Source organism: Marmota monax, unplaced genomic scaffold (genome assembly GCF_021218885.2).
Source record: "Marmota monax isolate L192 unplaced genomic scaffold, Marmota_monax_Labrador192_F-V1.1 WCK01_AAM20220418_F8-fsc00001, whole genome shotgun sequence".
NCBI lineage: Eukaryota > Metazoa > Chordata > Mammalia > Rodentia > Sciuridae > Marmota > Marmota monax.
Window position 1 is genome coordinate 44581984 of NW_026693777.1, and position 22771 is coordinate 44604754.

Genomic DNA, 22771 nt, shown 5'->3' on the forward strand with positions numbered 1-22771 from the left:
ACTCTTAGATTTCTTTCAAGGTGCATTACATGCAATCAGACTTTCTTGGCTAACCTAGCCCATGATCTTCACAGTTTTCTGAATTTCCAATAACAATCAAGAACATACCTGTAATCCCAGCAACTCGGGAGATTTTCTAGAACAAGGAGGCAGGAGGACCACAAATTCAAGCCTCAGTAACTTAGCAAAATCCTTACCAAAATTAAAAATAAAAAGGGCTAGGAATGTAGTGATAAAGTGATCCTGGGTATAATCCCTAGTACTGAGGTGGGGAATGAGGGGGCAGATAAGGTCTATTTTTCTTTGTGCAACATCCCCATCTTGTGGATGTCTAGGATATTGTTAGTACCATTTCTGCTATATTGCACTTTTCATAAGACTGGGCATAAACAGAAACCAGGTACATATGAAAAATGCCATATTTGCTAAGCATTTGTGCATTTAAAAGTATACAATTTTTAAATCTCAGAAAATAACAACCTCAAATAACCTGAATTTCTCTGTAAGTGGTTCCTAACTAAATTTCTCTATATCATTTACCTGTGAGTACATTCAAATTCTGGTAGAAGTTTAATAATACAGGTACTGACTTAATGAGATAGTACTGAGAAAGAAACCAGTGGCCTAAGACTATGGTTTAAGAAAGAAACTTGAATAAGACATTATTAAAAGCTTTTATCCATCTATTAATAAGACATCTCTGAAAAAATGATTAGCCATGTAGCCTCAATTCTCCCTCTGATTACCTTTTTTGAGCTGTATGCAATGTGGCACAATATGCATTTTCGTTCTCGTACCATAGTGACCAGATCTGAAGCACTCAACATCAAACCTGCAACGAAGAAGTTAACATTTAGTAACCTTTACCCCAGATACCTTCTTGAATTGATCTTAACATAGTCAAAATTACAAGTCATATCTTCCTCACCTCCGCCTTGCTTTTCTACCAGTCTTCCTGTCTCAACAGACAGAAATTCCAATTTTCCAGATGCCAATGGCCACAACTTTGTGAGTCACCCTTGATTGCTCTTTCTCATCCCATATCCACCCTTATCAGAAAATCCTGTCAACCCTACCTTGAAATATACCCTAATTCCTACCAGTTCTTACTACCTAGGACATTTATCATTTGCCACATGATGGTCAAGCCTACTGACTTGACTCCCTACTTCCACTCTGACCTCTTAGAGTCTATTTTCATACACATAGCCAAAGATTCTTGGAACAGGATTTTTTAAAATTTAAATAAGGTCATGTCATTCTTCTACCCAGAATTTTCCAATGGTTTACAGAAAATTATAAATTATAAGTCTTTGCTGTGGCTACCAATCTGTTTCTCACTTCCTCTCAAGCTTAAATGCCCTACCACTCTTCCTTTATCATTCCATTTCAGTCACAATGCCCTCCTTGCTATTCCTTGACCATACAAGGGATTCTCCCCACTTAAGGCTTCCACATTTCTTTTTCTCTTTGCTGGGAATATTCTTCCTTAAAATGACCTATGTTTCTTATGGGCCTACTATATCATTTCCATAAGATATTAAAATGCTGCCTCATTGGGGAGGCCTTCCTTGAACCCCTATATGGTATTGCATATGCTGTCCCTCCTCCCCTATTTCTCTATTAACCTGCTTAATTGACCACGTTTTGACCATCTGTGGAAACATGGTCAACACTTAGTTGACCATGTTTCCACAGATGCTCAAAACAATATCTCTTACAATGTGTTCTTTTGCAATGTGATTTTGTCACCACCTAGCCAAAAAGTAGAGTATTTCCCTCCTCACTGTGAACTAGTACGACTAATAAAATGTAGTGAAGGTGATACTATATAACTTCTAAGGTTGGGCTTTCCAAAATCTGCAGCTTCTGCCTTTGTCCACTTGTAATAGTCCCTTTTGGAACCTACCTACAATGCTGTAAAAAGCCAAGCCACAGGGAGAGGCCAAGTGGAAAAGAACTGAAATGCAACAGAGTACAACAATAGTCAAGACCAAGTGACAGTTATAAGTAAGCTGTTTTGGGGTTCCCAAGTACAGCCATCAAAGACAAACTCCAAGCAAGATCAGGAAGACCAATAGTTGAATGCTTTTCAACCCACAGAATTATAAGAAACAATGAAAAAGTTGTTTAAAACCAGTAAATTTATTATGCAGCAAGAAATATCTGAAACAAGGACCTTTTGTTACTTATTTTCCCAATTACAACTTAAGTTCCACGAGAATAAGAACTTCACATATTTTTAATTTTTTTTTTAAGTTGTAGATAAACACAGTATCTTTATTTATTTTCATGTTGGTGCTGAGGATGTGAGGCAGGTGCTTTACCACTGAGCTACAGCCCCAGCCTGAACTTCACATATTTTGATCACTAAGTATAGTTACAACGCTTGGGACAGAAACTGGCACGCTGAAGGCAATCTGTTTAACTTTTTGTTGAATTGTTCCAAATGGAACTATCTTAGGTTATAAACACAAGATGAAGAGAGCTGGGTTTAGAGTAAGACACAAAGGTTTTCAACTGTACAATCCTCTAGCACTAACATACTCAGCTTTTGAGTTCAACACTCCACCTAAGATTTTAAGTCCACTCTACAAGAAGCATTCTTTTTTTCCTCTACACAACAACACCAAGCTCTAACAGATATATCTACTTGCAGTTCATTCCTTACATGCAGTTCATTCTTTAGAAAATCTTAAAACCATGACAAAAGAAGGTTATATGTCAACCTAACTGCTAGACAATAGCAGAAAGACCAATAAAAGATGCCTAAGGTTTTCCATGTCTCTGGTGATTTAACATTTTTCTTGCTGTTGCAACCTACTGTAACATTGAGCATCTAATATTATTTTTTATTTAAAAGCACTGTTCTTTTTTATTGTTCTTTTCAGACAATAAAATTCTGACATATTATACATACATGAAATATAACTTATTCTAATTAGGATGCAATTCTTGGGGTTGAACATGATGTGGAGTTACACTGGTCATGTATTCACATATGAACATAGGAAAGTTATGTCCAATTCATTCTACCATCTTTCCTATACTAAATTAATTTTAAATAATAAGGTTCAACACTTGAATAAGATTATGGAGTAGCTAGGCATAATGGCTCCTGTAATCCCAACCAATTTAAGAAGCTAAGGCAGGAGGATCACCAGTTTGAGGCCAGCCTGGGCAACTCAGTGAAACACTGTCTCAAAATAAAAAATAAAAAAGGCTGGGGATATAGTTCCGTGGTATAGTGTCCCTGAGTTCAATCCCTAGTGCCCTCCCATCAAAAAACAAGATTACAGGGTAGGAATCTGGACATTTGAGAAAGATGAATATCAATTAGCTACCAAAACAAAGATATACTCCTTAATGGATAGGTATAATATTATTTATACTTTCAGGATTACTAAAAAATCTCCTAAACCTTAAAATTAACCTAACTCACTCTAGTATTGTTGTAGCATGTTTATTCTTCTAAATTTCTTATGTCTTAACATTTACTTAAAGTTTACTACTTGTATGAAATATTTTGTTATTTCATCCAATAAACATTTATTGAACACCCAGGACTAATCTAGGAGTTCAGTAAACTGATGAAGAGATAGGTCAAGAAATATTTTTATTTATTTATTTATTTATTTTTAGAGGGGGGGGGAGAGAGAGAATTTTTTTAATATTTATTTTTTAGTTTTCGGCGGACACAACATCTTTGTTTGTATGTGGTGCTGAGGATCGAACCTGGGCCGCACGCATGCCAAGGGAGCGCGCTACCGCTTGAGCCACATCCCCAGACAGGTCCAGAAATATTTTAAATTCTGCCTCAAGAAACTAACCATCAAAGCAAAATAGAAGCAAACAAACAAAAAAAAAAAACCTCAAGAAGCAATAAAGTCAACAAAAAGGTATGAACTTTTTTTTTTTTTTGATGGTGGTGCTGACGACTGAACCTAGGGCCTTATGCATGCCAGGAAAGTACACTACCACTGAACTACATACCCAGCCCCCAAAGTCTGACTTTCTGACACAAGCAACAGTACTGTTATTTTTTTTATATTTTTACTCAGCTGAAAACTAAGCACTAAATTCAGACTGTGGCTAGGAGTGGTGGTATATACCTATAATCCCAGTGACTTGGGAGGCTGAGACAAGAGGATCACAAGTTTGAGGCCAGCTTCAGCAACTTATTAAGGCCCCAAGCAACTTAGAGGAAGCTTGTGTCAAAAAATAAAAAAGGCTGGGGATGTAGTCCAGTGGTAAAGCCCTCCTGGGTTCAATCCCCAGTACCCTTCTCCCAATCAAGAAAAAGAAAACCTACTGCTATTTTAAAAAGCCGACGATGTCAACCTCTAATAAATGAAGAAATAAATCTATATGGGCTGGGGGCTGAAGTTGTGGCTCAGTGGTAGAGCACTTGCCTCACAAGTGTGAGACACTGGGTTCAATCCTAGCACCACATAAAAACAAATAAATGGGGCTAGAGTTGTGACTCAGCGGTAGAGTGCTCGCCTCGCACATGTGACACTCTGGGTTCAATCCTCATCACCACATAAAAATAAATAAGTGAAATAAAGGTATTGTGTCCAACTACAACTAAAAAATAAATATTAAAAAAATTCAAAAACTAAAAAACAACAAAAGCACTGAGTCCATATACAACTAGAAAAAAAATAAAACAAAAACAAAGCTATATATATGGGCTGGGAATGTAGCTTGATGGTAAAGTGTATGCTTAGCATGTGTGAGGACCTGGGTTCAATCTGTAGCACCAAATAAATAAATAAAAGCTATATAATAAAAATACTCTGTAGATCAATTTCTTATATTCATTTTTACTTTCTCAGAAAGTGAAAAAGTATGCTAGCAATTTGATTAATAAGGAAAATATAGTATATATATTGGGTTGATCTGACAGGAACTTCAATTTGTAGGTCCTTAAACTAGGTTAAACATAATTCCATTAAGTTTTCTGAAATAATTATATTAGCTCACAACCTTCTAGATATGAACCATTACTCTTTAAAGGCTTTAACAAAGATTAGAAGCCAAAGAAGCAATCATCCTGCCCGGTAATCTCAACCAAGGTGATTGAGAGGTTCCATAATGCAAGTCAACTAAGTATATAAGCAATCCAACTACTGCCATCCTCACTTTAACCACCTTACATCTCCTGCCCATATCAATTAAATTTACCTCATGAAATCTTTTGTTTCTCCAAATGAGAAATATATGACATTTTTCAGATCCAATACCCTAAAAACCTTATAATCACTGTTTCTCCATGTTTTAATTACTATTATTAGTACCATTACCATTCGCCTAGGCAAAATTGTATATCATGTCAGATTCTTTTCTTTCAAACTCCCATACTTTCTTTCTTTTTTTTTTTTAATTGTCTTCAGGAGCATGTTTATTGTGTTTGAGATGATACATCAGTGCTCTCTGAGCTACAAAGGGTAAAAGGAAATCCTCTCATTACAAACTGACAAAGGTAAAAGGTAAAACATTTTCACAACAGCATGAACCACATACTCAGAAATAGATCTGGGTTTAATACAAATGACATAATTCCTAGTCATCTACGGCTACTTTTATAACTTCATACAGATAATGAATTAGGCTAAAATGCACTATAATATTTGGTAGACTTCAGGACCAGTATCCTTAGTACATCACAAAATACATTTTGATATCCCAAAGAAGCAAGACTTGCAAGTAGGCATTTTAAACATAACTAATCTACAGCTACAAAGTTCTACTCTTGATAGCATTTACCTTTTTGGGGAGTCTCCCAGTCTCCAAAGGATAAAGGCAGAGAGTAGAATCAGTATAACATATACACAGAAGTCCGTATTGTAAAGGCTATAAAGATTTGCAGCACAGTGAGAAGATGCCTTCTGCTCCTTCACACTGCATACAAATTATGTGAATTATGTTGCGTATCTCTTGGTCCACTGTCTGGCTATCCTGTCATGTTCTGCTCTGTTGGTCAAATACTGAGTGGCTATGTTTCCAACCAGAGGATCCGCAGGGTTGCAGTCTGTCAAAAGCGAACAAATAGACAGCAAAACCTTTGAAATAGTCAAAGCAGGACTCCAGTTGTCTTTAAGGATATCCCTGACTGTTGATGTTGCAGTGATAGATTCTCCTGCGGAAAGTAACCTTTGGTGGCTTAAATGGATAATCTGATGAAAACGTGATATCCAGAAAAAACACACCACCTTCATATACAGAACCTGGTGGACCAAGTATGGTTGATCTCCACTCATAAATATTATCTCCTTTAGGCCCAGCACTGCAGTTAGGAGGAGGATCAAGGGTTATTTCAGCTAGCTCCTTCTGAATTCTTTTAGCACTAGTGGATAACTTAGCAGTGGTTTTGATAGAGAGTTTGGTGTTCTTCTTCTGCTGGGTGGCAGAAGGTTTTCTTTCTTCTTGTTCTTCAGGCTCCGGAGCGGCCGGGTCTCGCTGGTCCGCATCTGAACTGCCACTGCTGGTGCTGGGGCTCTCATCATCGGACCTTTGCCTATCACTGGACATCTTGATGAAGTTATCGCTTGGAAAACCTGTTAATCGCCCATATGCTTATTTAAGGTGGAGATTCCTCCTCTATGCACGTAAAACCTTTAAACACAACACTCGGAAATTTAAAAATCAACTAACAAGCTGTCCTAGCCGTTTCCATGGCCAGCAGCGAAGATTCATCAGGCCAAGACCGAGCAGCCACCCTGGGAAAAGCAGAATCCAAACTGCACCTTCTGCAAAGCTCCCCATGCCACCAAGGTTCCTCGCTCAATTTTTACATCACGGACCGACATTTTGTCCAAAATAACGAAAAAGGGGGGAAAATCCCGAGGAAAAACAAACAAAGCCCTAAGAAGTGCAACAAATTTCCGCGGCGGCCACGCACCTCTGCGGCCTTTTGTGGGGAGGGCCGCGCGGGGGCCGTGGGCAGCGCTCACCGCGCCGGCCGCCAAGTGAAAACTCCCATACTTATGAGACCTTGTCTCAAAATTTTAAAAGGGGGTAGAAACATGGCTCAGTGGTAAAGAACCCTGAGTTCAATCTCCAGTACTGGGGGCATGTGTGGGGACAGGGTATGATTTACGTTGACCAGGAAGATAGTCTTTCAAGTAGCCATTATTTAATAAAACTGTAGTCTACTTCAAACATCAATACCTTCTAATATTTATTATATAACTCAGGGCTCAAAAAACACCTTTTGGTGTAGAAGAACTTCATTCAAAACATCATCATTTGGTTTTATTGTTAAAACAACCTGAGAAATAAGTTAAAAACAGGCTATTGGATGGTAGGTTTGTTTGATCTTGCTAACCTACTATGAGGAACGGATATAACTTTTTATATCTGTATAACATTCATACATTAAACCCAGTAGTGCTTAAGAAATTTAAATTTTGACAATTATACTCAACTTGGAATCTACATGACAGTAAACACTAAAAAAAGAAAAAAAGTTTATTGTTTTGGTTTCTTTGCAGGGAGGGTGGTAGGGTGAGTAGTACACTGAATATCATTTTCAAAAGTCTACAGGCAACTTTCTATCCTCCATTTAACTCTCAGAAAACTAATGGATTTCTGGTGAGCAAAACAGGGCATCAGGGAAACTTTTTGCCACCATCCCTGTATTGTCTAGAGATTATGGAACAAAGATATGACTGACATTTATGGGAGATACTCACTTTACTGAGTGGGTCTCACTAAAAATGTAGAAAGCTGAAAATTAAGGGGTCAGAAGTAGTTTGGGGCACATGAACTAAAAACCAGAATTTCAATTCTTACTCTTGGTAGCTATCCTATTTGCTAGTTCTAAGCCTCCTGACACCCCTTCCGAAGGAAAGTGATTGTTGTTTTCCTGTATCAATCTTTGATTGAACATAAACTTAACAGGCATTTTACAATTCTCCCTAACACTTAGCAGGAGTGTACGTATTGACCACTCTTTTATCAGTAAGCAAAGGAGTAAAAGGACAGGAAGTTAATGCTGTGACTCAGGAAAAGGCATTAATAGGTAGAAGTTCAGGGGCTAGGATTGTGGCTCAGTGGTAGAGCGCTCGGCTAGCATGTGCGAGACCCTGGGTTTGGTCCTCAGCACCACATAAAAATAAATAAATAAAATAAAGGTATTGTGTCCAACTACAACTAAAAAATAAAATATTTTAAAAAAATTTAAAAAGTAGGTAGAAGTTCAGCTTCCAGCAAATAATGCTGTTTGTAATGCCACCATCAAACAAGGAAATTGTCAAGGCAAAATCAAGAGTCTGATTCTTTAACTCAGAATTAGAACTAACGTCAGGTTCTATTTTCTTACTTAATTCTGGAACTTGGCAAACATTATGCCCCTCAGGGAAAAAAGAAAGAAAGAAGGTGGGATAAAATTGACCCTAACAATGGAATAAAAATGCTAGTACAAGTTATCATCAGAAAACAGAATAACCCATAAACTCCAAGATAGCATCTATATATACTTTTTTAAAAGTATAAATGGATAACTTATTGCATTTATTTAATAGCTGAAAGTTTACAATTCCTATCTTTCACAGAATCATATATATATATATATATATATATATATATGATTTCCCCAAGCACTCCCAGAAGTCTACACCATAATTCACAATTCCATAATCACTGCAAGCTAATGAATAAGCCTAGATGACCACAAATATTCTCAAAAAGCTCTGTTGTTCTCCTCTCATTGCTAAAAGTATATTTAATAATCTCATCCATTTTGTACATGTATAACCAAAATAGCTGGTGTTTTCATTATTTCTATTTTTATAAAAATCTTTTAAGTTCATGGTTGACAATATCATTGTATTGGTATAAATTGACACAAATGTAGGGCTGGTGATGAGGCTCAAGCGGTAGCGCGCTCGCCTGGCATGTGTGCGGCCCAGGTTCGATCCTCAACACCACATACAAAGAAAGATGTTGTGTCCGCCGAAAACTAAAAAATAAATATTAAAAAATTCTCTCACTCTCTCTTTAAAAAGAAAAAAAATGTGTGGTAACAAATGGGGAAGCTGGCTAATGGGTACACTAAGGATTGTTAAATAATCATCTTATATATATATATATGGATGAAAATTTCCAAAATGTTTTAGGGAAAAAAGGAAGGTGCTAAGTTTTGTGTGGTTGAGAATTGCTACTCTCCTTCCTACCTCAGAAATAGTCACAGTGCTATAAAAAAGGGACAGGATTTTAGGATAGCATTGCACAGTGAGGAACTCTGACCTAGTCTGGGAAATTAGGGAGTACTTCCCCAGGCAACTGACATTTGGACTGAGATATATGAGCGATGAGTGGTTAACTGGATCAAAATGGGTAACAGCATTCCAGGAAGAGGAGCAAGTATATAAAGAAGCCCTAATGTCTCAGGGAGGAACATGGTAGATCAGTACTAAAAATACCATTTTGCCTGGAGTACAAGGGAGGGTAACTCAAGTCTTTGTGGTAAAAATTAAAGAAAGAATCATATTGCTGGGTGTGACGGTGCATGCCTGTAATCCCAGCAGCTTGGGTGTCTGAGACAGGAGGATCGCAAGTTCAAAGCAGACTCGGCAACTTGGTGAGGTCCTTAAGCACCTTAGTGAGATATGTCACTAAATAAAATATAAAAAAGGGATGGGGATGTGGCTCAGTGGTTAAGCACCCCTGGTTTCAATCCCTGGTACCACAAACAAAAATCAAAAACATAATTTATCATAAAATAATAAACAAACATTTCAGTATATAAATGCTCTAGCATGACAGTATTTTAAGAAATAAAACTATGAACATGACAACTACAAAAACAGACTGAAATAACAGGTATATTATAGTGCTGATAAAAATACATCATGAGGGGCTGGGGTTGTGGCTCAGTGGTAGCACACTTGCCTGGCATGCATGAGGCACTGGGTTCGATTCTCAGCACCATATACAAATAAATAAAATAAAGGTCCATCAACAACTTTAAAATATTTAAAAAAAAAAATACATCATGAGGGGCTGTGGCTCAATGGTAGCACAACTGCCTGGCATGCGTGAGGCACTGGATTCGATTCTCAGCACCACATACAAATAAGTAAAATAAATAAAGGTCAATAACTAAAAAAAAATAAAAATAAAAATAAATCATCAATGCCATTGCTATCAGTGATACGATTTTTTCAAAATACTAAAGACCAGATCTTTTTTATGTTTTGTTTTGTTTTTTGGTACTGGGGATTGAAACCAGGGTCTCTTTACCACTGAGCTACATCCCCAACCCTATTTTGAAACAGGGTCTCACTAAATTGCAGGGCCTTGCTAAATTGCTGAGGCTGGCCTCAAATTTGCAATTCTCCTGCTTTAGCTTCCTGAGTTGCTGGGATTATGGATATGTGCCACTGCATCCAGAACTCTAGACCAAATCTGGGAAGGGTGGTTACTGGGGATGGAATCTAGAGGCACTTCACCCCTGAGCTATATCTCCAGCTCTCTCTCGTCTTTGAGATATGGTCTTGCTAAATTGCCAAGACTGGCCTGAAATCTGCAATCCTCCTGGCCTCAGCGTCATGAGTCACTGAAATTACAGGCATAAGCTACTCCACCAGGAGATTGATTTTAGTGACCATCTCTTGATTATCTTTCTGAACTAAAGAGAAACAATTCCTTGATTTATGTAACTATGCTTCATGCAAAAATGCTGTTTATAAGGAAAACAAACTTGGTTCTAGGTTTAGAAAATTATAAAAAGATTCTTCATCTAAGTGAATATTCTCTAGGACATTAGAAAGTAATACAAGAGTTAAGTATTTTTACCACACACACACACACACACACACACAAAAGGCAATGCAAATACTGATTTAGCTGGAGCTAATTCCATAACACATATATATATATTTTCTTTTTCTTTTGTGTACTAGGGATTGAATGCAACACAACCATTGAGCCATATCCCCAGCCCTATTTTGTATTTTATTTAGAGACAGTGTCTCTGAGTTGCTTAGGGCCTTACTTTTGCTGATGCTGGCTTTGAACTCATGATCCTCCTGCCTCTGTCTCCTGAGCTATTGGGATTACAGGTGTGTACCACCAGCCTGGCACATACATATATTTCTTTCTTTTTCTTTAATATTTTTTAGTTGTAGTTGAACACATACCTTTATTTATTTATTTTTATGTGGTGCTGAGGATTGAACCCAGGACCTCACATGTGCTAGGAGAGCACTACCTCTGAGCCACAACCCTAGCCCCACATATATATATTTCAAAGCATCATTTTATACACAATAAATATACATAATTTTGCCAATTTAAAAATTAACTTTTGGGGGGCTACTCGGGGTTGAACCCAGGAGTGCTTTACCATTGAGTTAAATCTCCAGCCCTTTTTATTTTTATTTTGAATCAGTGTTTCACTCAGCTACTGAGGCTGGCTTTGAACTTAACATCCTCCTGCCTCAGCCTCCGGAGCTGCTGGGATTATAGGTGTGTGCTGCTGTGACTGGCTCAAAAAAAAAAAAAAAAATTTTATTTAAACAGAAGTAACACAATTTTTGAAAACAATTTTTTAAACCATACAGAAATGTCCCTTACATTGTAAGATGTCTAACACCCCAGATATTTAATCCATTAAAGATCAGTGTACTCTCCCAATTATTCACACTCCCCCAAATTTCTACATTTCCCTTGGGATGATCCCAAACTCACTGAAAGTCACTAGATTAGGCTAATGACTAAAAGCAAGATCTTTAGAATGCTTGTGTTCAAAACCTAAAACTCACTAGCTGGTATGATGGTAATTAAGTAATATAATCTTTCAGTGTCTGCTTCCCGTTACTATCAATGTCATATGACTGTTAAGGAATTAGTACATTGATATGAAGTATTTTACATAAAGCGGGTCCTAAACTAAATCTTTTGCTGTATTTAGTTATTAGTATAATCATTTGCTGAATGCCTCTCCCAGTAAACTATAAGCTCCATGATGGCCAGCAGAATGCTTTTTAAAAAGTTTGGTAATTATTTAATGACACAGAAAAATAACATGTCATGAAACAAACTGATTACAGCTAGTAGGTAGACAATGACTTCACTTTTGATTAAAAAATTTAAAAATAGGGCTGGGGTTGTAGCTCAGTGGTAGGGCAGTTGCCTAGTATGGGCTCCTTAGCACCACATAAAAAACAAATAAATAAAAAATAAAGGTTAAATTCTTCAAAAAATAATAAAAAATAAAAACATACATAAACTTGAGAGGTTATAATCAAAATATGAACAGTATTACTTCTGTCCAGTGATTAAATATTCTCCCCTTCACATTTATTTATTTATTTATAGTTGTAATGGACAGCATGCCTTTATTTATTTATTTTTTCCTTAATGCGGTGCTAAGGATCAAACCCAGGGTCTCATATGTGCTAGGCAAGCACTCTGCAACTGAGCTACAGCCCCAGTCCCTTCCCTTCACTTTTGTGTATTTTTTGAAATCCAATTATTTCTGAAAGAATAACAAAAAAGGTACTGAAGACAGAAACAATTATTAAATGACAAGAGTAAGGAGTCTAAGAAGCCAAGCCAGTTTCCTAGCAATCAAGGTCAGAAACCTAAAAGAGGTCCAAACATGGTGACAACAATCAATCCTAAAGATGGAATATTATTCTTTTCTTACTGGACTGCCTTTTTTTTTTTGGTACCAAGGATTGAACTCAGCGGTGCTTAACCACTGAGCCACATCCCCAGCTCTTTTTATATTTTATTTAGAGATAGGGACTCACTAAGTTGCTTAGGGCCTTGCTAAGTTGCTGAGTCTGGCTTTGAACTCGAGATTCTCCTGCCTCAGGTATCTCAGCCACTACGATTTCAGCTGTGCGCCACCATGCCTGACTGGAATGCCATTTATCCAACTGTTTCTTCTGCATTTGATATTCTCTTTAATTACACTTAATTAATTAAATATTAATTGCAGAATACCTTTTGCTCATCATTTTGTTCCTATTACCTGACATGTTTGGTATACACTAGGTAGTTAATATCTGTTGAATAAATAAATAAAAATTAACAAAGATGTTTGGAATAGAAACAAACAATAAAAATAGGAATATATCCTTGAACAGCATTATTTTGTTATATAGCTAAGATGCTTATATAGTTTACTGTTGGAATTTACCCTTAAAATATACATACATGCAGAATATCTCTAAAAGGATTCCCAGGAAACCCATAACAGTCATTGTGGGAAAAGAACTGAGGGCCTGGGGATATGAGTTTACTTTACACTGGAGATTCTTTTGAACTTTCTAAAGATTTAAGTAGCTGGGTGTGGTGGCACATGCCTGTAATCCCAACTACAGGCAGAGGCAGGAGGATGGTGAATTCAAGGGTAGCCTTGGCAACTTAGCAAGACTCTGTCTCAAAAACAAAATTAAATTAAATTAAAAGGATTGGAAATGGGTTGGGCACAGTGGTGCATACCTGTAATCCCTGCGGCTTGGGAGGCTGAAGCAGTAGGATCATGAGTTCAAAGCCAGCCTCAGCAATTTAGTGAGGCCCTAAGCAACTTAGCATAACCCTAAATTTAAAAGGGGCTGGGGTTGTGGCTCAGTGGTAGAGCGCTGTGTGAGGCACTGGATTCGATTCTCAGCACCACATATAAATGAATGAATAAAATAAAGGTCCATCAACAACTAAAAAAAATTTTTTTAAAGGAGGGGTGGCGCTGGGGATGTGGCTCAGTGGTTTAGTGCCACTGGGTTGAATCCTCAATACCACAAAAAAAAAAAAAAAAAAAAAAAGGCTGGAAATGGAGCTCAGTGGTAAAATGTCTCTGGGTTCAACTGCCAGCACTACATGTACATACACGTGCACATATGTGTGTGCACACACACGCGCACACACACACACTTGAGCAATACATAGAATTGTTTTTAAAACTAAAACCAAAACAAAGCCACACCCACCTTTTAAAATCAGTTTTGTTTTGTTTTGTTTTTTAACACTTAGAAGACCTTAGATCTAAGAACAAGACTATAAGACTGTAAAAATTCTAGAAATGGAATTTTTTTGGAACTCCAGAAATCAAGATGTTTGACTTGTATATATTTTGAACTTTCAGAATGGCTATACAGATATCATATTACTTAGATCTCTCCTGATTTACTGATACTCCAAAAATTATAATCTTATTAGATACTGATTACCCATCCAAAAAATACAAATAAAGTACACAAGTAGCAGACGTACTAAAGTAATAATAACTTTGCATTTATATACCAGTTTATAGTTTACAAAGTATGATAGAAAAAGCATGGACCTTGGATTTAGAAAAAATATATTTCATAGGTCTACAACTCTGAGTAAATTTTAATCTCCCAAACTTCACACTCCTCCTTTATAAAAAAATGGAACAGTTATCATGGATTCAGTTAAAAAAACAAATTCTTATAGTGAGCTTTTCATCTTTTTAAATGATAATCATTTATATTTTGAATACATAATGAGTCATTTTAAAATTTTAAAGCTACACATTATAACCAAGTGCAACAGTGTAGCCTTTATTGGAAAATGAATAAAAATTGGTTTAGACAGGATCATGAGCAAGCACCTGTAGTCCCAGCTACTGGAAAGGCTGAGGTAGAAGGATCACTTGAGCCCAGGAGATCAAGACTAGGTTGGGCAATACAGCAAGCACCCTCTCAAAACAAGGTTTAAAAAGAGGGACAATTTGGAAAAAATTTAACAGGGACTGAATGGATATTGAATAATATAGAAAAATTATTCCCACATATCTGGGTTATGCAGGAAAATGTTCTTTTTTATTAGAGACCCATTAAAATACTTAGAAATCAAATATCAGGAATAAAAGCAGGGCTGGGATGTGGCTCAAGCGGTAGCGTGCTCGCCTGGCATGCGTGTGGCCTGGGTTCGATCCTCAGCACCACATGCAAACAAAGATGTTGTGTCCGCTGAAAACTAAAAAATAAATATTAAAAAAATTCTCTCTTTCTCTCTCTCTCTCTCTTTAAAAAAAAAGGAATAAAAGCAAATATAGTACAGCAAAATATTAGCAGATTAAAAAATTTGAGTGATAGATTTACATGGGTTCAATGTATTTCTTTCTCTACTTTTCTGGTTGTTTTTAATTTTTCAAATAAAAAAGGTCTATAGTGGCCTGGGAGGCTGAGACAGGAGGATCATGAGTTCAAAGCAAAGATTCAGCAAAAAGTGAAGTGGTAAGCAAGTCAGTGAGACCCTGTCTCTAAATAAAATACAAAACAGGGCTGGGGATAGAGTGCCTCTGAGTTCAATCCCTGGTACAAAATAATAATAATAATGTTTATAAGGAGCCAGGCACTGTGGCACAAGCCTATAATCCCAGTTACTTCAGAAACTGAGGAAGGAAAATCATAAGTTTGATAGGACTAACTCCCAAAACCTGTTTTTTCCTCTGGACCCATCACTCCCAAATTTCTGAGAAATCTACAAATATTAGAGTAACTGTAAAAAAAAAAAAAACTGCCTCTTTTTGATTAAAGCTTAAGTGCAACTAGCCTACACAATGTACTTTCAGATTAAAGCAAAGAAAGATGTATTTTAAGAAACCTATAATACAAGGTAATATTCTAAATATCATCTGTTGATCAGAAGTAAAAGACAACATCAACCTAAAGATCCTGAGAATGCCAGACCAATGATGGGATCTAGGATGATGCCATCCCCTTAAAGTTTCAGACCTCATAAGTGTTTCTCACTCTCAAGATAGCCTGCATTCTCCTCTAAGTATGGTATTATCACCTTTCACTTTCTAATAAAGCTCCTCCTCTTTGCTAAAATCTGATTCATACTTAAATTCTTTTCAGGGATGTGTCAAGAGCCTGAAAGGAGGTTGGCAAAGCGGCACACTGTTGGGATATACATACAACTGTAATCCCAGAGAGTCAGGAGGCTGTGGCAGGAGGATCACAAGTTTGAGGCCAGCCTCAAAAACTTACCAAGACCCTATCTCAAAATATAAAGGGATAGGGATATAGCTCAGTAATAGAACCTGGAGTCAAGCTTCAGTACCAAAGGGGAGGAAAAAGAGCCTGGAAGGTCTGAGAAGAGTTCCTCCTGGAGAAAATTCCTCAAAGCCCCTTAGGGTGACATTGTGAAAGTGAAACTCGGGACCCACTAACAATAATTCCCATTTCCCTCTCCCCAGCCTCTGGCAACCAGTTTTCTACTTTCTGTCTCTGTGATTCTAATTACCGTCCACAGATATTCCATGCCCATTTATGGTGTGTGTGTAAGAGTGTGTGTGTGTGTGTGAGAGAGAGAGAGAAAGAGAAAACCACAATGATTGCAAAATGCACACGCTTTTTGGCATCTTTTCTTTTTCACTATATATTGGAAATCTTTCAATATTAGCATATACAAATTGGCTCATTTACATAAATACATAAATCTGTTTAACCATCCTCTTTTGATGAATACCTGGGAACTCATATTTCTTTTCTTTCCATTTTTCTTTTTGGGGATTGAACTCAGTGCGTTCTACCACTGAGTTTTATTCCCAGCCCTTTAAATTTTTTATTTTGAGTCAGGATCTTGATAAATTGCCCAGTCTGGCCTCAAACTTGGAATCTCCTGCCTCAGACTCCTGAGTAGTTGGAATTATAGACATGCACCACCAGGCCCAGCTGGAACTCATATTTGATAGTCTCTTTCAGTTAAAAACAAAAAAAACACAAAGCACTCAACTGACTATAAACTTGCTCCCCCTACCCTTTCCCTTTCTTCTAGTTCTGGGGATTGACCCCAAGGCCATGCTAGGCAAGAGCTCTGCCACTGAGCCACATCCCCAGGGGACTGAAAACTTTCAATTAGCAATTCTGCATGTTAGGCATGAAGTTAAAGTACTCAGGTGTAACCTGTCTGCCTAGGTACTCATTCATTGGGTATAATACTAAACTTCCCAACCTGTGATTCCAAGACATCCAATATGTATACTTCTCACCCAGTCATACCTGGTTCCTGAACCAAGTCATCTGGCATTTACCATTATGTAGGACCTGCTTTTCTTATAGAGTACTTTTAGACTACATAGGCTCCAATCTAGATGTACAATAATCACCATAGTTTTTCCATTTTATTTACTTTTATGTCGTGCTGAGGATCGAACCTAGTGCCTCACAAGTGCTAGCCAAGCACTCTACCACTGAGATACAACCCCAGCCCTCCTTTTAAAATATTTTCCTTTTAATACAAGCAATTGTTTCTGACTAGCCTGGTCAGATTTCTATATAACCTTTCCCTCCTTCCAGGCCATTTTGAAGTTCTCTTCAAAAACCATCCAGCAAACATACTCTAAATTAAAGGCTCCTACCATTTTCTAGACTCGACTTAACTCTAGAAACTACAACTGTAAAGCAGTTTGCTTTCTCAGCAGAAATGCTTAGAATATCTAATTTGGTGTAACAGTAAGATGTTTTATCATCATATTAAGTGATGCCAATTACACTAAAAAGGCTAGTTTAAGCAAATTACCATCAGAAATGTATAGGATCACATCCAAAAGGTGCTGCATAAACCACCTGCCATCACAATATTGCATTCTTTTTTTTTTGTGACACACCTGAGTGTATTTGGCATATTTGTAGTAAGTACTAATTAAATCCTAGTTGAATCTGAATATTATCTTCCACTGTTTCATTCTCAGCCAAACTTGTGAACAGAGCTTAAAACAAATTTTAAGATTTCCCAGGGACTGGGCTGAGGTTGTGGCTCAGTGGTAGAGTACTTGCCTAGCATGTGTGAGGCACTGGTTTGATTCTCAGCACCACATATAAATAAATAAAATAAAGATCCATTGACAACAACAACAACAATAATAAAAGATTTCCTGGGATTTAGAATGGTGTTAAGCTCTTAATACTCAAAAATTATTTGTGGCCCGTCGTGAGGGTGCACAACTTTATTTCCAGCTGCTCTACTTGGAAGACTAAGGTAGGAGGTAAGAGTAAAGCTTCCTCATTTATGATGGCAGTCCCAAGTTGACGGAAGTAAACTTCCCAACAAAATGGCTTAATCTTACTCTCAGAGATGACTAAATCAAACAGATTGAGGAGGGAGGTGCAAAGCATTTCCTTTCCATAATTATGCACCGAGATCGTACTAAATATTAAACAGACACATAGTAAGCGCTCCATAGTTAGTTGCTATTATTAAGACACATCCCACAAGGAGACGACCAAAGGAGGAAAAAGAAGCGAGACTGTCAGTCACAAGAGGCCACAGGAGCCCCTGGCCTGAGACCCGCAAATCTTTGAGCACCAGGGTCTAGGGCCCCCTCCCCAGAGACCAAAAGAGGTTGGCGGCCTCCATAAAAGGTCAAGGTTTTGGAGCCACATTTCCTTCTGGGGCTGGGAACAGAGTCGGAACGCCCCCGCGAGAATACATATCCTGAAGCCAGAATCACCGCCTGCCCGTAAACCCGCGCAGGCTCCGGGAAAGTGGGTGGCCAGGTTGCCTTGAGCCACAACCTGCAGGAGCAGAGACCCTGGCGCGTCCTGCAGCCCCACCACCTCCCTAAGGACAGACCACTACGACCTTCGGGCTCCGAAATCCTGAACGCAGGTCGGCCCCTGGATACTCACATTCACAGCCAACCCCTCTTACTCCATCAGGCCGCCAAAGGCCCGGCAAGGGAGCTCCCTGACGCCCCCCTCGGCTTCGGGTCCGGTGGCCCGCTCCGGACCCGCTCCCTGCCGGGCTCCGCCACTGCCTCCGCCTCCGCCTCCGCCGCCGCCGCCGCCACCAGCGCGCAGGCGCACCTCGCCGTCGTCGCGCTCTTTCCCCTGTCCCCCATCCCCCATCGCCTTTCTCAACAATCGAGCTTTATTTGTACACAAGAGAGTGAACAACGGACACAGGGGAAGAGGCTTTACTCAAAAAGAATGGAAGAACAAAGGCAGTCCGCTGCACCAACCTTTCTGAACCTTTTTCATTCTCCTTGCTCTTTCTGGGCCTCTAGTTTCTTTCCAAGTCCCCCCACCATAGGTAGTGGCAACTGTTTGGGCTCAATTTCCAAATCACTCATTATTTGTAAAACTTATTGAAGTTCAAAGGAAGGTACAAGAGCTTTAGTACAGACAGACCCAAGTTCAAATCTTAGCTTATTTGTGACGTTGGTCAAATTGCAAGTTTTCTTGGAACTTCAATTTTCTAAGTTAAAATTAGGTTTAATATCTCACAGGGTGTTGCTAAGATTAAATGAAATAGCAGAGGTCAAGTACTTATCTATGACCGTTGCCTATTAAACAGCATACATTCCCTCCTTATTTGTGCCTAAAGTATTTTTTATTATTAAACTTAGCCCATACTCATTCCCTGGGAATTCTGTATTAGTGGCCAAGACTAGTCAGAAAAAAAAGTTACATTAAGGTTGATAATAATGTGAAATGTTGCTACTCCTGTATGATTGAAATTAAACTAACATCTCTACTTAAGTAGACCTTTAATGCCCCAAATCAATATAAGCAGCTACCTTAATCTATGTATAAATCCAGATTTGCTTCCAGAGGTTCAGGAAACTCCCAATTCTGTATTTGTGACATCACAAATCTTTGAGATATTGAAGGTCTGTAGTATGCTGCTCATTCTACTCCTTTAAAGTCATGCCAAGGAAGAACCTCTTTACCCTATAAGCTCAGGACCATAGTCAAAGTCGAATATGGTCAGATATTGGTGAACATCAAGGTAATTCTAGATCAGGGTTTCTCAACCTTTAGAATATTGATATTTTAGAGCCAGTCAGGGTGATGCATATTTGTAATTCCACAGACTTGTGAGACTGGGGCAGGAGGATCACAAGTTTGAGGCCAATCTGGGCAATTTATTGAGATGCTGTTCTCAAAAAATAAAAAAGGTCTGGGGAATATGGCTAGTGATTAAGCTCCCCTTGGTTCAATTCCCAATACCAAAATAGTAATAGTAATAATAATAATAATGCTGACAATGTAGCTCAGTGGTAGAGTGCTTCTGGTTTCAATCCCAGTACTGCAAATATATATATATATATATATATATATATATATATATATAAAGAAAAGAAGAAAAAAAAGAATTTTAACATTTTGGAGCAGATAATTCTTTGTTGTTAAGGGCTATCATATGCATTATAAGATGTTTAGCATCTTGGACACTACATGCTAGTAATACTCTACCATTCTTCATCATCAAAATAATTTTTAAAAAAATCTCCAGACTTTGACAAATGTCCACTGGAAGACAAAACTGTCCCTGACTGAGAATCATGATATTATATCCATGACCATCTCAATCCTCAGTGAACTCAGTCATATATTTCCTTCACCTCTGCCCTCAAAGTGATTACTGTTTTGGAAAGCTACACAGAACAGAAACTGGTGAGTTCATTTCTAACCATCTCAAAAAGTCCCTCTACACTGCTTATTAATCCTTACTACTTTTCCAAAGCTTCTCAACTTCCTTGAAACTCCCAATACTACTTCCCTTATTGTCAGCAGATGACTTTGTCTCCTACTTTACAAAGAAAATAAGTCCTCAAATGAAAACTTATTTAATTACTGTTATTAAACATACAAACACTTCCTTTCATTATAATTGAGGTTATTTCCTTTCTCTCTCCTTTTCTAAGACTATTCCTCCCACCAGTGCTTTGAATTGCCTCCCCTCCCCCTCCCTCTCTCTCTCTTTTTGTTGTTGTTGTTGGTAGTGATGGTGGTGGTGCTGTACCACTGAGTTACATCTCCAGCCCTTTTATTTTTAATTTTTGGTACTGAGGATTATAACCCAGGGTTATTTTACCACTGAGCCATATCCCCAGCCCTTTTTATTTTTATTTTGAGACAGGGTCTCACTAAGTTGTTTAGGGTCTGGCTAAATTGCTGAGACTGATCTCAAACTTGTGATCCTCCTGTCTCAGCCTCTCAAGTCACTGGGATTATAGGATGAGCCCTCATGTTTGGTTGTTAGTTTTTTTTTTTTTTTTTTTTTTTTTTTGAGACAGAATCTTTTGTTAAGCCACTGAGTCTGGTCTCAAACTTGTGATCTTCCTGCCTCAGCCTCCAGAGTAGCAGGTATTACAGGTGTATGCCAGCAATGCTTAGCAAACTGCCTCTACCCTTACCTCTCAAAATCTTTAGCTTCTTTCTTTCTTTCAATCAACTTTTTCTCAGATGGATCTTCTCTATCAAACTCAAGTTTCTCTTGTATTAATTTTAACATAAAACCCAACAGCAAAAACAAATGAAAACCTTGACCCTTTATTATCCTCTCTCCCTCCTCTTGGCAAGGCGAAAGTTTCCAAAAGCATTGTACAACTTGTCCTCATTTCTGCATTTCTCTGAACTACTGCAGTCTATATTTCAGCCCCATCATTCCCCTAAACAGTGTCACTAAGATTGCCAATGATCTCTGTTACTAAATACAAGACATTTCTTCAGGACTGGAGATATAGCTCAATTGGTAGAGTGCTTACCTTGCATGCACAAGGCACTGGGTTAAATCCCCGGCCCCAAAAAAAAAAAAAAAAAAAAAAAAAAAGACATTTTTTTCAGGCTTCATCTTTTTTAATCTCTTAGGAATAGAGTACTACTTCTTTGAAAAACTTTCCCCTCTTTTTTCCCAGCATTTTGTCTTTTTCTTAGAGTTGTGTGGAAGAGTTCGCGGAATGGTGGTTATAAAACAGTCATCTACTTGCTTAAAATCCATTAATAGCTATCAGTAACCGCAAAACGAAGGCTAGGCTCACTAGTCCAAAATTCTAAGACCTTCCAAGGTCTGGCCATGTCAGGTTTGGGAAGGGAGGTTAGTTGTGTCCGCCCCTTCCTTCTGGGGATTGAATCCAGGGCCTCACATAAGCTAAACAAGCGCTTTAGGACTGTTATATCCCCCAGCATCACCCCACCCCCAGCTCCCACTTTTCTTTTTTCCTTCTTCTACTTTGTTTTTGTTTTTGAAGCAGGGTCTCCCTTTGTTACCCAGGCTGGCCTGGAACTTCTATGCTTAAGCCATCCTCCAGTCTAAGCCGCCCAAGTTGCTGAGCCACCATGCCCTGCTTGTTGCCAGCCTTTTATAGCTTATTTTTCCCTACACTCAGGGATACAGGATGAGCTCTAAGCCTCTAACAAGGATGAAATACAAGACATTTCCTGAAGGCGCTATGTTGTTCTTGGCATACCCTGTTTCCATAACTTGGAAAACTAGCTCCTTCCCTCCCAGACTTCCGGGGGAACTCCCATTTATCTTTCAAGACTCTCAAGGTCACTTCCTCCGGTAACCCTTTTAGACACCCCTAAGAATAAAATGTTTTGTTTATTGTAAGTCAAAGGCGCCTCAGATTTTGTATGTGCCATGAATCGTACTGTAGCCACTATAATTTGTTAACCTATGTATCTCCCAGTCTCGACAGATCAAAGGCATTCTAGTCACTTTTTTTCCCCCTCAGTGTTCATCCCGCAGTCTCTGGCACACGGATGCTTTTGGCAAATGTTGCACGAACGCCTCCCACCTGCGGGCGAGACGGGAATCTATCCGGTTAACGGGTGAATTACCCCAGCTCTCAGCCTGCGTGGCACGGAGATTTAAACCCACCGCACAGTGATTGGCTCTAGCTGTAGGGGTGTGTCTGCGGTCAGGGAGCCCGAGAAGTGCGCAGACGCGTGGCTTGGGGGCACGCAGGCGCGACAAGGGCGCTGCTCCTGGTCCGGTCTGGTGGTGTCCGAGCTGCCGCGGCCGGAGAGGAGTGGCCCGGAACTGCTTGGTG

General features: G+C 38.6%; 3 protein-coding genes across 7 annotated transcripts in view; 1 reads left to right on the top strand and 2 right to left on the bottom strand.

The window, feature by feature from the left end:
* The window catches only part of Znf106 (zinc finger protein 106), a 65313-nt gene extending 46645 nt beyond the window's left edge, over positions 1 to 18668 (bottom strand). For all 5 annotated transcript variants that reach the window (XM_046460935.2, XM_046460934.2, XM_046460932.2 and 2 more), the window contains exons 1-2: positions 18621 to 18668; positions 747 to 832 (exon numbers count right to left, since the gene is read on the bottom strand). In XM_046460935.2, coding sequence (XP_046316891.1) covers positions 747 to 827 — 81 coding nt within the window. In that variant the 5' untranslated portion in view covers positions 828 to 832; positions 18621 to 18668. The remainder of the gene's footprint in view (positions 1 to 746; positions 833 to 18620) is intronic.
* Positions 745 to 8543, bottom strand: LOC124104199 (ubiquitin-conjugating enzyme E2 E3-like). The gene is given in 3 exon segments (XM_058584718.1): positions 745 to 832; positions 5770 to 6111; positions 6113 to 8543. Coding segments are annotated over 2 exon segments (609 nt in total). The 5' UTR covers positions 6535 to 8543; the 3' UTR covers positions 745 to 832; positions 5770 to 5924.
* Positions 18669 to 22644: 3976 nt separating the features above from the next.
* The window catches only part of Snap23 (synaptosome associated protein 23), a 43614-nt gene continuing 43487 nt past the window's right edge, over positions 22645 to 22771 (top strand). The window contains exon 1 of the mRNA XM_046461500.2: positions 22645 to 22768. The gene's annotated coding sequence lies outside the window, so the exon portion shown is untranslated. The remainder of the gene's footprint in view (positions 22769 to 22771) is intronic.